The 12,785-nt window shown below is 58.7% G+C and overlaps 2 protein-coding genes across 2 annotated transcripts in view; one reads left to right on the top strand and one right to left on the bottom strand.

The window, feature by feature from the left end:
• The window catches only part of OSBPL2 (oxysterol binding protein like 2), a 54,299-nt gene extending 51,491 nt beyond the window's left edge, over nt 1-2,808 (bottom strand). The window contains exon 1 of the mRNA XM_006769548.2: nt 2,653-2,808. The gene's annotated coding sequence lies outside the window, so the exon portion shown is untranslated. The remainder of the gene's footprint in view (nt 1-2,652) is intronic.
• A 795-nt stretch (nt 2,809-3,603) lies between these two features.
• The window catches only part of HRH3 (histamine receptor H3), a 13,611-nt gene continuing 4,429 nt past the window's right edge, over nt 3,604-12,785 (top strand). The window contains 3 exon segments of the mRNA XM_015567675.1: nt 3,604-3,689; nt 12,298-12,392; nt 12,706-12,752. Coding sequence (XP_015423161.1) covers nt 3,604-3,689; nt 12,298-12,392; nt 12,706-12,752 — 228 coding nt within the window.

A 12,785-nucleotide genomic window follows, 5' to 3' on the forward strand; every position in this document is an offset into this window, starting at 1 on the left:
CTGGTCCCCACAATCACAGAGAGCATCCTGAAGACCCTGCTCACTGCTACCTCTCCTACAAAGCCAGCCCCAGTCGGGCCTCTGTAGCCCTCCTCAGAATGTGTTTCTCCACTTCCAGCAGTGAGGAATGACACACAGGTTGCCCCCAGCAGGACAAGGGTGCCTGGGGGTCAGGAGCAGGCCTTAGTGGCAGACGCTGGTGCTCCCTGTAAACATCAGGGCCAAGGGGAGTGGCCAGGGCCTCTGTAGCAAGGGTGGAGCTCAGGCAGCATTTCTGGGACCAGAAAGCCAGCCGTCCCCATCCCCAGGCTGGGCCAGCTCACTGGTGGGCCCACTGTCAGCCGCTGCTGGAAAAGAATCCCTCCCAGCCTCTGCTGCTGAGAGAAACCAGAGGGAGGCGGGGCTGGGCCTCAGAAACAAAGGTGTTTCCATGGTTACCCTTGAAGAAACCAACTGCAGCAGGAGAGGGAAGGGTATGGAGGGCATGCTGGCCCCCAAGCCCGGACACGGACAAGGCCAGTTGCCAGGGAGATGCTTGCAGCTTCCCTTGTAGGCCTGGCCCTGACCCATCAGAATCCTGGAAAACCACCACCCCACCCTCCACGACCCTCACCCTGAGTAGTCCCTAAGGCTCTGACCCTCATTCAAAGGACAGGCCATAGCCCAGCCAGTGTGGTTCAGTGGTTGAGCATCAACCTATGAACTAGGAGGTCACAATTCAATTCCTAGTCAGGGTATATGCCAGGGTTGTGGGCTCAATCCCCAGTGTGGGGCATGCAGGAGGCAGCCAATCATTGATTCTCTGTCATCATTGATGTTTCTATCTCTCTCCCTTTCCCTTCCTCCCTGAAATCAATAAAAGTGTATTTTTTTTAAAAAAGAGAAAAAGGACCAGCCCTAGAGAGGCTCAATCTATCAGCCCAACCCTTGGCCATGAACTTGGAGGTGAGTGAGCTGGGGCCAGAGGAGAAGTTGGGGTCCAGTGAGCCTCCAGTCTGGCCATGGATCACCCCACGCTACTCCCTTTAAACAGAAGCAATATGCTGAGTTCCCAACTGCTGCTGCCTCCTCCTGGCCCTGAGGCAAGGATTGGGTGGGAACCCTCCCTCAGTTGGAGGCTGGAGGGAAGGTGCCTTGGAACCAACTCAGGGACATTTTCATAATCTTTGCTAGATGAAGAGGCCAGTTCCAGAGGCAAGATTCTGCAGGAATGGGACGAAGGACAGGAGCAGGAAAGGAGACAGAGGTCTGGGCCGTGCAGTAATGACATGACAGTGACAGCTGACATTATCCAGGCCTGTGATTTATATGCCTCATCCAGTTTCATGTTTGCAACAGCCGACCGAGTAGACACTGTGTCACATTCCCACCTTTCAGATGAGCAGACGACTGGCCTGCTCTGCGGAAGCAGCCCGTACACGTCCCAGACCAGGATCTGCGCCTGAACAAGATGCCCAGGTGGTCCTGGGTGGCTGAGACCTTAGGGGCCTCATGGGTCATGATATCAACCGACTGATGACCTGCCACATGCCGGGAGCCGGTCCATCCTTGCTGTTTCAAGGGACCTGGCATACATGGCATACTGTTCTTAATATGTTTGCTCACCTTCTTGGCACTATGTGTTTTAACCAAGGTCACCTCTCCAAGAAAGGTTGTTTCCCCAGGTAGAGATTTTCTCCTGAAGTTAGGGAGGGAATAAAACCTCTTAACTAAGTGCCAGGCGGGTAATTAATCACTTTAACTATGAACAATCATGCTTATTGGAGAACCTAGACAGAACCTGGCTGAAGAACCCGGCTACAGAACCTGGCGACTGAACCTGGCTGGAAAACCTAAACCGAACCTGGCTGGAGAACCTAGCGAGAGAACATGGCTACAGAACCTGGCTGGAGAACCTGGAAAACGTGGCTGGAGAACCTAGCAAGAGAACATGGACACAGAACTTGGCTGGAGATTGTGGCTAGAGATCCTGGCAAGGCTGCTGATCAACTGAACGCTGTCTCCGTGTCATTCCTTCCTCGCCGACTCCATCCACACCTTTGGGGACCCCTGGACCTGCTGGGGCAGGACCCCAGCATCACATAGTGGGGGATCATCACGGTGCCCCCTTTCATCCTGACCATTGAGCCTGGCTCAGGTCCCAGAGTCCTCTCAGGACCCCAGGGATCCATCCGTATGTGGTCCCCAGAGCTTGAGACATGCTGGTCTAATCATTTTGTGGTGACTACTCCCATCAGAACTACTCTCAGACCAGGCCAGTCCCAAGAGAGAACCCCACAGTCCTGCCCGTCTGTGACTCCCTAGGCAGGGATGATTGGAGCCTCCCTATCACAATTCCTTCTGCGTCAGAATCAGGGACTATCATGGACCAGGACCCTGCGGAAGGCAGCCAGCGGACCCTGCGGGCTGAGGCCTGGCTGCTGGGGTCAGAGGCGCCAGCCACATGGAAACGCATGCGGGGCTTTGCCCCGAGAAAGCACGTTCACAGGCATCATCCTCGAGGAGGCTGAGCAGAGGCAATTGCTCCCCACTTTGGATGGGGAAACTGAGGCTCAGAGCATGGAGCAGCCTGCTCAGGGCCATACGGCAGAGCAAGTCAGCAATGCCAGCCCTGCCCCTCACCCGCTGCCCTTTCCCCAACTCCACTCCTACCTTCTCAGCAGGTTTCTGAGCCTGAGCTGATGTCTTATCTCTGTCTGCGGCCAGAGCTGCCTCCTGCGCTCCAGCAGGGCTAGGCATCCAAGAATGCTGGGGCCCAGCATTGCTGACCGGCCTTTGCCCCGGGAGCCTGGCCTGCGGCTCGCTTCTCTCCCTGCCACCCCCACTGCCTTCTGTGGATTGCTGGGGAGTCTGCTACCCGGTGCAGCACGGGCAGTGGCCACTGCCGCCTGGCCCTGCCCCTCACGTGGCCCAAGCTGGTCCTTCCCACACAACTTTCTAATCTGTGCAACGTGACCGTGCTTGGCGCCCTGTGGTCGGAAGAGAGTATTTTTAGTGTTGAACCCACCACCTGAAGAGAGACAACTTATCAATAGCAGCCTCAAAGGGCTTTTTCTTTTTTTCCCCATGGCTTCGGGACCTGAGCAATCTGCGCCCATTAAATTCTGCCAACTTTTTAAAAAATAAATCTGTATTGATTTCAGAGAGGGAGAGAGAGGGAGAGAGAGATAGGAACACCAATAATGAGAGAGAGCCCGGCTGGCATGGCTCAGCAGTTCAGCGTGGACCTATGAGCCAGGAGGTCACAGTCAGGGCACATGCCTGGGTTGTGGGCTTGATCCCCAGTAGGGGGCATGCAGGAGGCAGCCGATCAGTGACCCTCTCTCATCATTGATGTTTCTTTCTCTCCCTCTCCCTTCCTCTCTGAAATTAATTTAAAAATTAAAAATTGGGAAACTTTTCTATGAAATGTTTTGTAGGATGTTGGAGTGGCCATCCACCCTGCTGGGGGGACATTTGAGCCAACTTGACTGCCTGCCCTTTAGAATTAGTTAGAGCTACAGGCAGGTAAGTTACCAGGCATCATCAGGGACCCGGTTTCTATGTTATTGTACCACCCTTCTAGTGTTGGGTCCCATTCTCATTGTCACCTCATGGCCCAATATGGCTGCTTGTGCTCCAGCCATCACGTGTGCATTTGACCAGGAAGAAAGAGACGAGGAAAGAAGAAGGACTGGGCTGACCACTAGGTGAGTCAGCTCCCTGGTGTACCTGTCCCTGAAGATACACCCAGCACTTCTGCTGACATCTCCCTGGCGAGACCTTCATCCCACGCTGTTACTGGTGCAACAGCAGCATTTTGCCGAGTGCACTGCCAGCCTGAATACCACAGAGGACTCAGGGGAGAGGATCATGGGAGGCTACTTGTCAGAGGACCTGTGCGGACCCCTGAGCCTATGGCTAGGCCTGCCTTTGGCCTCCAGGTGTCCTCCAGCTTTGGCAGGGCAGGCCCAGAGTTGGACACCTCTCAAGATGTGGGTTCACCACCACTGCCTGGAAAGTGGGGCGGTGCCAGGTGCAGGGCAGAACTCTCAGCTCTCAGTCCCTGACACCCTTGCCACACAGACTGGGCCCTACTGCGCTCCAGCAGCCTGTGGGGTGGAGCCTCCGCACGGTTCCGACTGCTGAAGCACTCGTGGCTGTGCCCTGAGCACCGTTTCCTCTCGAAGTGCCTGCTGAGCACCTGCTGCCCTGCTGGTCCTGCGTGGGGCAGGTGTGCGCCCCCGTGAGCAAACTCAGACCCAGGGGCCACAGGGCAAGGAGGGGGCTCTGCTCTTCTCTCTCCACCCTTCCCAGGGGTTCTGGTGGTTGTAGGCACATCCGAGCAGGGACCAGTGAGGCAGGAGGGAGCAGGAAGGTTTTAACTTTCCAGATGGGGCTAGGCCCGGTGCAGGGGTGGAGTGGGGTGAAGGGGGGTTTAAACATACCTGGGGCATGGGGGTGGGGAGAGCAGTGTGATCCACTACTCTCAGCCACTTACTGGCCACACACACTCATACAACAAGAAAACACAAGAAACAAGCTGTCCTTCCTGGCAGGCCAAGGCGGGGCGGGAGCTCAGCAGGTGGAGGGGCTGGGGGGTCAGGGTGTGGCAGGGCTGGGGTACCCCAAACCAGTCCCTCCTTTAGCCTTACTGGGGCTTTGCTTAGGAGGCCGGTGGGTCTGGGAAAGCTGTTTATTTTTTTATTTTTCAAAATATATTTTTATTGGTTTCAGAGAGGGAGATAGAAACATCAGTGATGAGAGAGAATCATTGATTGGCCGCCTCTTGCATGTCCCCCACTGGGGATCGAGCCTGCAACCCAGGCACGTGCCCTTGACCGGAGTCAAATCAGGGACGCTTCAGTCTGCAGGCTGATGCTCTAGCCACTGAGCCAAACCAGCCAGGGCTGGGAAAGCTTTGTAAACAAAGCCCATCACTTTCCCCAGGGCCATGGGGAAAACTTAGGTGGCCCCACTGTGACAGTGTGGAGGGCAGGGTGGTGACTGGTGGCAGGGCCCCCACCTCCATCCCTGGCAGGAGCACCCGGGCTCTGGAGGGTGGGGTAAGAGACACCGGGCACTTGGGTCCTTCTGGGGAGAGGCATGCTCCCCCTTCCATCATTCCATCCTCGGGAGAGGAAGGCAGAGCCGGGGAGAGGGGGGACAGCCACAGTCGAGGGGACAGCCCGTCAGAGCAGTTGCCAGGCACACCCCAGACTTGCCCTCACAGTGGAGGGATAAGAGGGGGTCCAGCAGGCTGGACTGTGGGTTAGGAGTGTCAGGGCACACGGGGCTGCAACCTGGGTGGTCCCGTGGGGCTCTGTGCTCAATTGACTGCTCTGCTGTCACCATTTGAAATTCCTAACTTCGGGCCACCGGTTCTGTAGCCATCCTAAGTGAGGCGGGCTCAGTGCTGGACTCAGGGCCCCTGGGTGCTGCTCTCCAGTTGCAGGGCTTCAGAAGCTGCACCGCCAGCTGGGGCTCTGACCCTCCAGTAGGGTAGCAGGCTGGCGAGCAGGCCAGGTTGTCCTGGGGATAAGGCAAAGGGGCTGATGAAGGCCTCATGCTAAGCAGTTTGCCAGCACTGCCCCAGCCCAGGAGGGGAGTCTACCGGGGAATCCCACAGCCCGGGCTCAGGGGACCCTCAGGGCTGGATCCTCTCCAAGGTACCCCCTGAAGGCAAAGCTAACCTGGCACCTCCAATCACTCACTAGGCTCAATAACAACATAACCTTCTGGGTTCCTAGTCAAGCTGCATATAGTAGGTGCTCAATAAATGCCTGCAGGAGGTGGGTGGGATGATCTGATCTGGGCAGATGACCAAGGGTTGGATGGAGCCAGCAACCTCATGCAAGTCCAGGCTGTGCCACTTGCTAAGTGAGGTCTCAAGGAGCCTGTTTCCCCAGGGCTTGGTGAGGCCATGGAAGTCAGGCATGGAAAGCCCCTGGTAGAGGAAGCCCATATAGGATGGACTTGGGGGGCAGAGGACATGGAATTGGGCCCCCTGACAAACATCTGATGCTCTGGCCAGCATCCACCCTGTCTTCTAGGAACAACCCCAAATTCTCCAGTGGGGACCCCCGCCTCATCCAGGCTGACCTCCTGGACCTTCCAGCTCCAGACAGGGGCACATGACTGGCACCTGGCACATCACTGCATCACTTTGGAATAATCGGTCATGCCATGGGCTTGGGCACAAGGTCCTGCATCTGATCTGGGGCTGAGAACTGTGGAATGTCAGTCTGGAAGTGCCACCCTGAGGGGACAGCTGTGTGAGCGAGGAGCAGGCATGCACCAAGGGCTGAAAGACAGGCTTTGATGAGAGTTACTGGGTTCCTGGATCCAGCCATGCCTGAAGGAGATATACCATCAGTGTACTGTCAGATGTATGCCCCGTTGAACCGCGGTTTCTATGGCCTCTTCTCCACGCATGAGGAGCATAGCCACCTGTTTGGACAGGCCTCTGAACCCCTCCTCCTCCATCAGGACATCCCAGGCTAGGACCACCCTCCAGATGGCACACAAGTGAGTCACTCAAGGACAGACTCCAAGAAGCCCCGGATGTCTTCATCAGGTGGCTCTTAGCCACTGGCTTACCCAGGGCTGCACCACGCACAGATGGGAAACGGGCCTGGGGAAGAGAGGGGCCTCCCGGTGCGCCTCATTACTTGCCACAAGGGCGTTGTGATGAAGCAGCTGAGCAAGTTTAGAATATGTGAGAGGAGTGCGCAATGCCAGGAAAAGGTGGGCCCAAGCTGAGGTCTGGCAGGGTGTGGAGGAGAGGGCAGGGGCTGGGGAGAGGGTGGTGAGTCCCACTGGAGTGGCAAGCTGCCCTTTACCCAGGGCCATAGGGAGAAGGTAGGTGGCCCCTCTGGGACAGTGTGGAGGGCAGAGCTCTGGTCTGGGGCTGAGGGCTCAGACTCCATGTCCTTAGTCCACCCAGAGCTGCACTGCAGCCCCGGCCCTGGCCATTGGTTTGCCGGCTGCCGGTGAGAGGGACAAAGGCACAAAGCCACTTGGCCAGGCAGGTCCTGAGCCAACAACCAGCCTCCTAAGCAAAACCCGGCAAGGCTGAAGGAGGGGCTGCTCCAGGATACCCCGGCCCCGCCACATCCGTGACCCGCCAGCCCTTCCGCCAGCTGAGCTCCTGCCCGCCATGGCCTGGTGGCCCCACGCATCCAGGGTCTGCCAGGAGGGAAGTTGTTTCCCGTTTGGTTGCTGTATGAGTGTGTGTGGCCAGTGAGTGGCTGAGAGCCGTGCCCAGATCCAGGGGAGGGGCTGATTTGGGAGTATCACGACCTCTGGCCTGGCCCACGACCTGGTCCTACAGCCGGGCACTGTGGAGGGAGACATCTCTCTGACCTGGCCTGTCCCCACAGGGAGGAAGGAAGACAAGTACCGCTCCTGGCCCGAGTCAGAAACCCACCCACAGAGACACACACACCGACCCACAGACATGAGAACAGCCAGACACACAGCCAGACCCACATGCCACATGCACAGAAATGCACATACATAGACACACCTATAGGCAGACAGACACACATATTCATAAACAGACACACACACAGCTGGCCCTGCTCCTGGCGTCGCCCCAGGCCCCCTGCTTTCTCCCTCAAGACCTCAGGGATGTCTTCATTAGTTGGATCCCATGCCCCTGACACTGAGACAGTGGCTCATTCTTTATTTTCCTGACAGGCACAGGCTCTCCGAGGAGCTGCCCTGAATCCCAGGGTCTGGGGGAGTAACAGAGGTGAGCTGGGGCCAGGCTCTGCCTCCTGCAGGAAGCACCTCTCTGAGTGGGGCCCTCCTTCCAGCCCCTAGGCTCCCCTAAAGGCTGCCTCTAGGAGAGTAGCCCAGGGTGACCTGTGGGCTCAGGCGCTGCTCCTTTGCCCAGGGGATGGGACTGGGCACACGCCACAGGCACATTCACATGCAGGAGCATATGCGCCGTCTGGGCCCCAGCACAGAACAGCACGGGCAGGACTGCAGAGACCTGGAGTAGTCCTGAAGGTTCCGAGAGGCGAGGTGGGAAGGGGTCAGGTGGGCTGATCCTGATGGGCGAGGCTGGGGGTTACCAGTGTGTGTGCTGGGAAGAGGCGTGCAGGCTGGGCCGGGCTGGGCTTGGGCCCTGACCAGGTCAGGGTGGGGTCTGCACAGTAGATCAGGTCACCAGGCCCAGTTCACCTCATCAGCATTGTGATCAGGGCCACCCAACCTGGTCCCCGCAGGAGAGGCCCAGTGCAGGACAGGAACCCCGAAGGGAGGGCGAGGCTGCGGATGGTCTGGCTGCTCCAACTCGCTGTGATGGTGGCACTGTGGGCAGAGGGCTCAGAGCAGGTATGCACTCCGGTGGGGGCAGGACCTCCAAGGGCAGGCAGCTGGCAGCCAGCAATGGGCCCGGAGCTGGCCAAGAGTCCAGACCAAAGAATGGCTTGGCCACCACACCAACCAAGGCTGAGGGCAGGGAGCTTTGGCCTCCCCTGGGGGGTCTCCTAGCGCTCCCAGTGCCCAGGCCCAGGGCCCAGGCACCTCAGCACCACCAACAAGGATACTGTCGGGGGAAGGGCAGACAGAGGCCCTCACAGGACCCCCAGGGCAGCTGCTGGGGAGAACTATGGCTCCACCTGCCTGACAGCCTCCCCTCCAGCCACAAGGGTGGTTCAAATGACACTGACCCAGGACCTAAGACCCACACTGCTTTGCGCTTAAGTCAGCCACCAGGGTTGTGTAGGAGGGCTCACGCTGGGTGCTGCTGGCAGCTCCCCTTCTTCCTGGCGAGTGAAGGGAAAGTTAGGAGAACCGTGGAGCTGCAGGGAGAGGGCTCAGGGAGAAAGTCCTGCTGGAAATGAGGTGAACACAGGGAAAGACGGGGGAAAGAAGCAGCTGTCTCCGCCCCTGGACGCAGCTGTGCCTGAAGCCCATTTCCTGGGTGCTCCAGCTGTGGACAACGCGAGACATTCACTTCCTGAAGCCTCTTTGAGTTGTAGCCAAACCACAGCAACTGAACCCCTGGCTCTCCTGTCCTCTCTCGCCTTCCTGCCAACTGGGCCCTGGGCCCAATTCAGCCCTGACCCTCAAGGCAGGGAAATCAGACATGGCTTTTATTTCAAATCTGTGGCATCAGGAGCCATTCTGATCACAACCGAACTCTGAGCTCATCAGGATGCACCCATATCTGGCTCAGAATGTCACTAGGGAAAAAAAAGACAAGGAACAAAAAAAGAAAAATCTGCATTTCCTTATTTAAGCGAGCTGCCACGGAAGGAGAACGCAAACATTGGTTCCTGCAGAGGGGCACGGCGCTGACCCTGGAAACGTGCCTGGGCCGTACCCGCAGGACAACTGCCCGGCAGCTGGCCTCGGCCTCCCTGCCCCTCTCATTGTTTCTTATTTTGGGCCATGGCCCCCCGCACAGGGCAGAGCACTGCGGGGGCAGCTGTGGGCCCGCAGTTGGTTGGAGGAGAAAGGTTTTTCTAGCACAGTGAGAGCGTGGAGGCACAGCCTGCTGCCAGTGACAGCGCCGGACACACAGGATGTGCAGAAGCACAGGACACATGGGACAGTGTTTTCCTGGCCTGATACTGGTCACCCCAGAGCTCCCCTGGCCCCAGACCCAGAAGGAACAGGGCAGGCCGCTGCCGGCCCAGGCTCTGGTTCCAAGCCCGGGACTGAACCCTGGGGGGCCTAACAACTTCCCCGCCAGAATGTCCAATTGGCATCAAGCTCGACACACTCCTATCAGCACTCCATCATCCCTCAGCCTGCTCCACCCACAGACTCCCCGGCTCACTCCTGTCAGCGCCATCCTCTGAGATGCCTGAGCCAAAACCCTGGAGTCAGCCTTGACCTCTGTCTCCCATACCTCTCATGTCAGCTTCAGAAGACACCCATGTGCCCAGGCCAGAGTGCACCCCCTGGGGAGGGGACCGCTAACCCTGCAGAGCCCAGAGGGTGGAGGCACAATTTCCCCAGAGGGTCACTGGGAGGGGCCAGGGGCCCAGGCCCGCCTCCACCCCAGCCCCGGTGCTCAGCTGTCCTTGTTGGAGATGAGGTGCTGTGTACTTCTCGTGTTAGGCTGCACAGCAGGTGGTGCCCACCTGTGTCCTGTGAAGCAAGTGGCTCCAGGACGGTGTGTCAGGCAGTGCAACCAGTGCATTCTTGTCTGGGAAGTGGGCCCCAGGCAGTGTGGGATTCCACACCTGGATGCTGGTGCAGCCTTGCGGGCAGGGGTCAAGCCCACACCTGAGCAGGTGTGCGAGGAAGGGCCCAATGCGGTCAACTCGCCACCAGGTGGCAGTTTCTCCTCCTGGAAAACATGCCACAGGGGGGTGCGGCCTGGTTATGTGGTGGGTGGGGTGGACATTCAGAAGTGGCAGTAGCCAGATCAACCTGGGGCGGTGGGAGGCCAGGCTCCTGGTCCCAGCAGGGCCTCCAGCGTGACCTCCTCATGCCAGTTCTGGGCGGCCTGTGCCAGGGGCCTGCTAAACCATCTCTTCCTGATGGAAGCTTCCCGGGAGGGCCTTCACACTGGGGCCCACAGTCACATGTCCACCCACATGGCTCCAGCCCCAAACCCCTTGTCTCCACCAGGTCCTTGTCCCTCCCGGCCCTGACCAGTCCTCTGGGACTTTGGGCACTGCCCCTGAATGCGTAGATATTCTCACTTGGGCCACTTTTCCGTCCACACGAGGTATAAGACCAGGAGCCTCAAGTCCCACCCACGGGGAAGACGTGTCCTTTGCCTCAGCAGCAGACCCCAAAGGCCAGGCTGCCACCAGGGGTGTCAGCTCACCTCACCCCACAGGGCAGGCTCTCTCCTGAAGGGGAGCCCTGTGCTGTGCTCTCCGCCCCCGGCCTTGCTTCCTTCCTCCCAGCCAGCAGCTAGAGCCTGCACGCGCATTACTCAGGACTGCGGCTGTCACAGCCAGTGGGTGCCTGAGGCTTAGCAGTAAGAGCTCTGGATGGAGGAATGGATGGGTCACTCAATCAGCACGTGTGCTTTCTCCTGGGTGAGAAGTTGCAGGCGCTGGTTTTGCTAGTTGGCTAGGGTTGGTGTGAATGGTGCATTTTCCCAATGGCCTCCTTGTTGGACTGGACATATTTCACCCAAAATGTTGACTGTTTCAACAATGGAGAAACCAGAGCCCCAGGCTACTCCCTCTGTTTGGGGGTCTGAGTGAGTGGAAAGTCAGGGCCTGTCCTCTATCCCAGCCCTCAGCCAGCCTTTCCCAGAGTTCCCCACGATCTGGGGCCTGGATACTCACTCCTTGGGCAAGATGCCCTGTGGACAGCCACATAGGGACCTGCCCTATTCACTCTGAATCGCCTTGGCTGGGTTGGGCTGGACCTAGAGGATATTATGCCCCAAGGGTTGGTGCATTTGCTGGCCTCAGGGGCCTTGACCTCGGGAATGGCCAGGAGTGTGGCCATTAAGAGAGGGGTGCCTGGCCTTGTGTGACCTTGGTCAGTGGTGTCCAGCTCTGTACAGGGCCCACTGATCCTACCAACCTCATAGGGTACATAGGGGGCTAATAAGATCACACATGTGAGTGCCCGGAGATGGTGCTCACCAGTGGGCTACGGCCATTCTCAGACCACTGGCCAGCCCTGGCCCTTCCTCTCCTGAAGCTCTCAATTTGCAGAGGAAGACCACCCCTGAGTCTGACTGAGCCCATCCCCCACCCCGGCTGCTGTGGGGTGAGTCCACCAGGGAAATCTCCAGAATACTGGTAGCCACAGTATTGGAAGGGCCAGGGCTGGCCAGTGGTCTGAGGGCAGAGGGAGCCCAACCCCCACTCCTCAAAGTTTCTGAAGCACCGCTGGGGGCCAGTGGGAGGGGTGGTCCCTGGAGGATCCAGAAACTGCGGTGAGTATAGGAGTCCAGTCTGCAGCTGCTGCCCCAGTCTCCCAGCCCCCACCCATAGCAGGCACTGGGCTTCTGTCCTCCCCGGCCCACGGAAGTGTGGCTGCAGGAGAGTGGGAGCCCCTGCTTCCCTCCCCTTGGGCACTGCTCCACCCGCTGTCGCTGTCTGCCATGTGTGTCTGTCTAACTGCCGTTTGGAGGCCCCAGACTGACGCTGGGTGCTTTTCCCTGGTCTGTGGGTGTCTGTGTATCTGCGTGTGGGCGTGTCTGTCTGTGAGTGTCTCCAACTGAATGTGTCCTTGACCCTGTCTATCTGAACGTGCCTGGGGGGAGGGGCATTCCCGTCCTTGCCTCTTCTCCCCCAGCCCCTCCTGCAGGCGCTAACGCAGTTGCAGTTACTGGTGCCTTGATTGTGCCAGCCAGTGCAGTGACCTCTTCTGTCCATGCAGCGCTGACCACCGCAAGGTGCTGTCTTCCAGGGGGCCCGTGGGCTCCAAGCTGCTGGACACTCCCCCCTCAACCTGGGGCCCCATCGGAGCGCCTGGTGGGCAAGCTCCCCTCCTGGCAGGGCCCACTGGCTCCCCATCTTTCCTTATGTAACTCCACATCTGTCTGAGCCTTGTAGGTCACCCTGCCCGCTACGCTGGGGCCTGTCGACGGGGAGATTGAGACCCAGAGCCCCACGCAGATTGGCGGGGAGGAGGGCTGACCCTGATCGGAGCACAAGCCCTTAGAGATCCCTCCCTTTTTTTTTCTTTAAGACGTTCCTTCCCTCAGGCCCGCTGGCACCAAGGATGAAAGAGGAGGGGTCGCGCGGGTGCAGGTGTTTCCCCTACCCCTACTCCAGGTCCCCACAGGCATCCCGGCTCCCGACGAGGGCCGGCCAGGGTTCACGGGGCTGAGGGTAGGGGGCAGGCTAGCGGCCCAGGGCCTGGCT

The sequence above is a fragment of the Myotis davidii genome, unplaced genomic scaffold (assembly GCF_000327345.1).
Source record: "Myotis davidii unplaced genomic scaffold, ASM32734v1 scaffold244, whole genome shotgun sequence".
In the NCBI taxonomy this organism is placed as follows: domain Eukaryota; kingdom Metazoa; phylum Chordata; class Mammalia; order Chiroptera; family Vespertilionidae; genus Myotis; species Myotis davidii.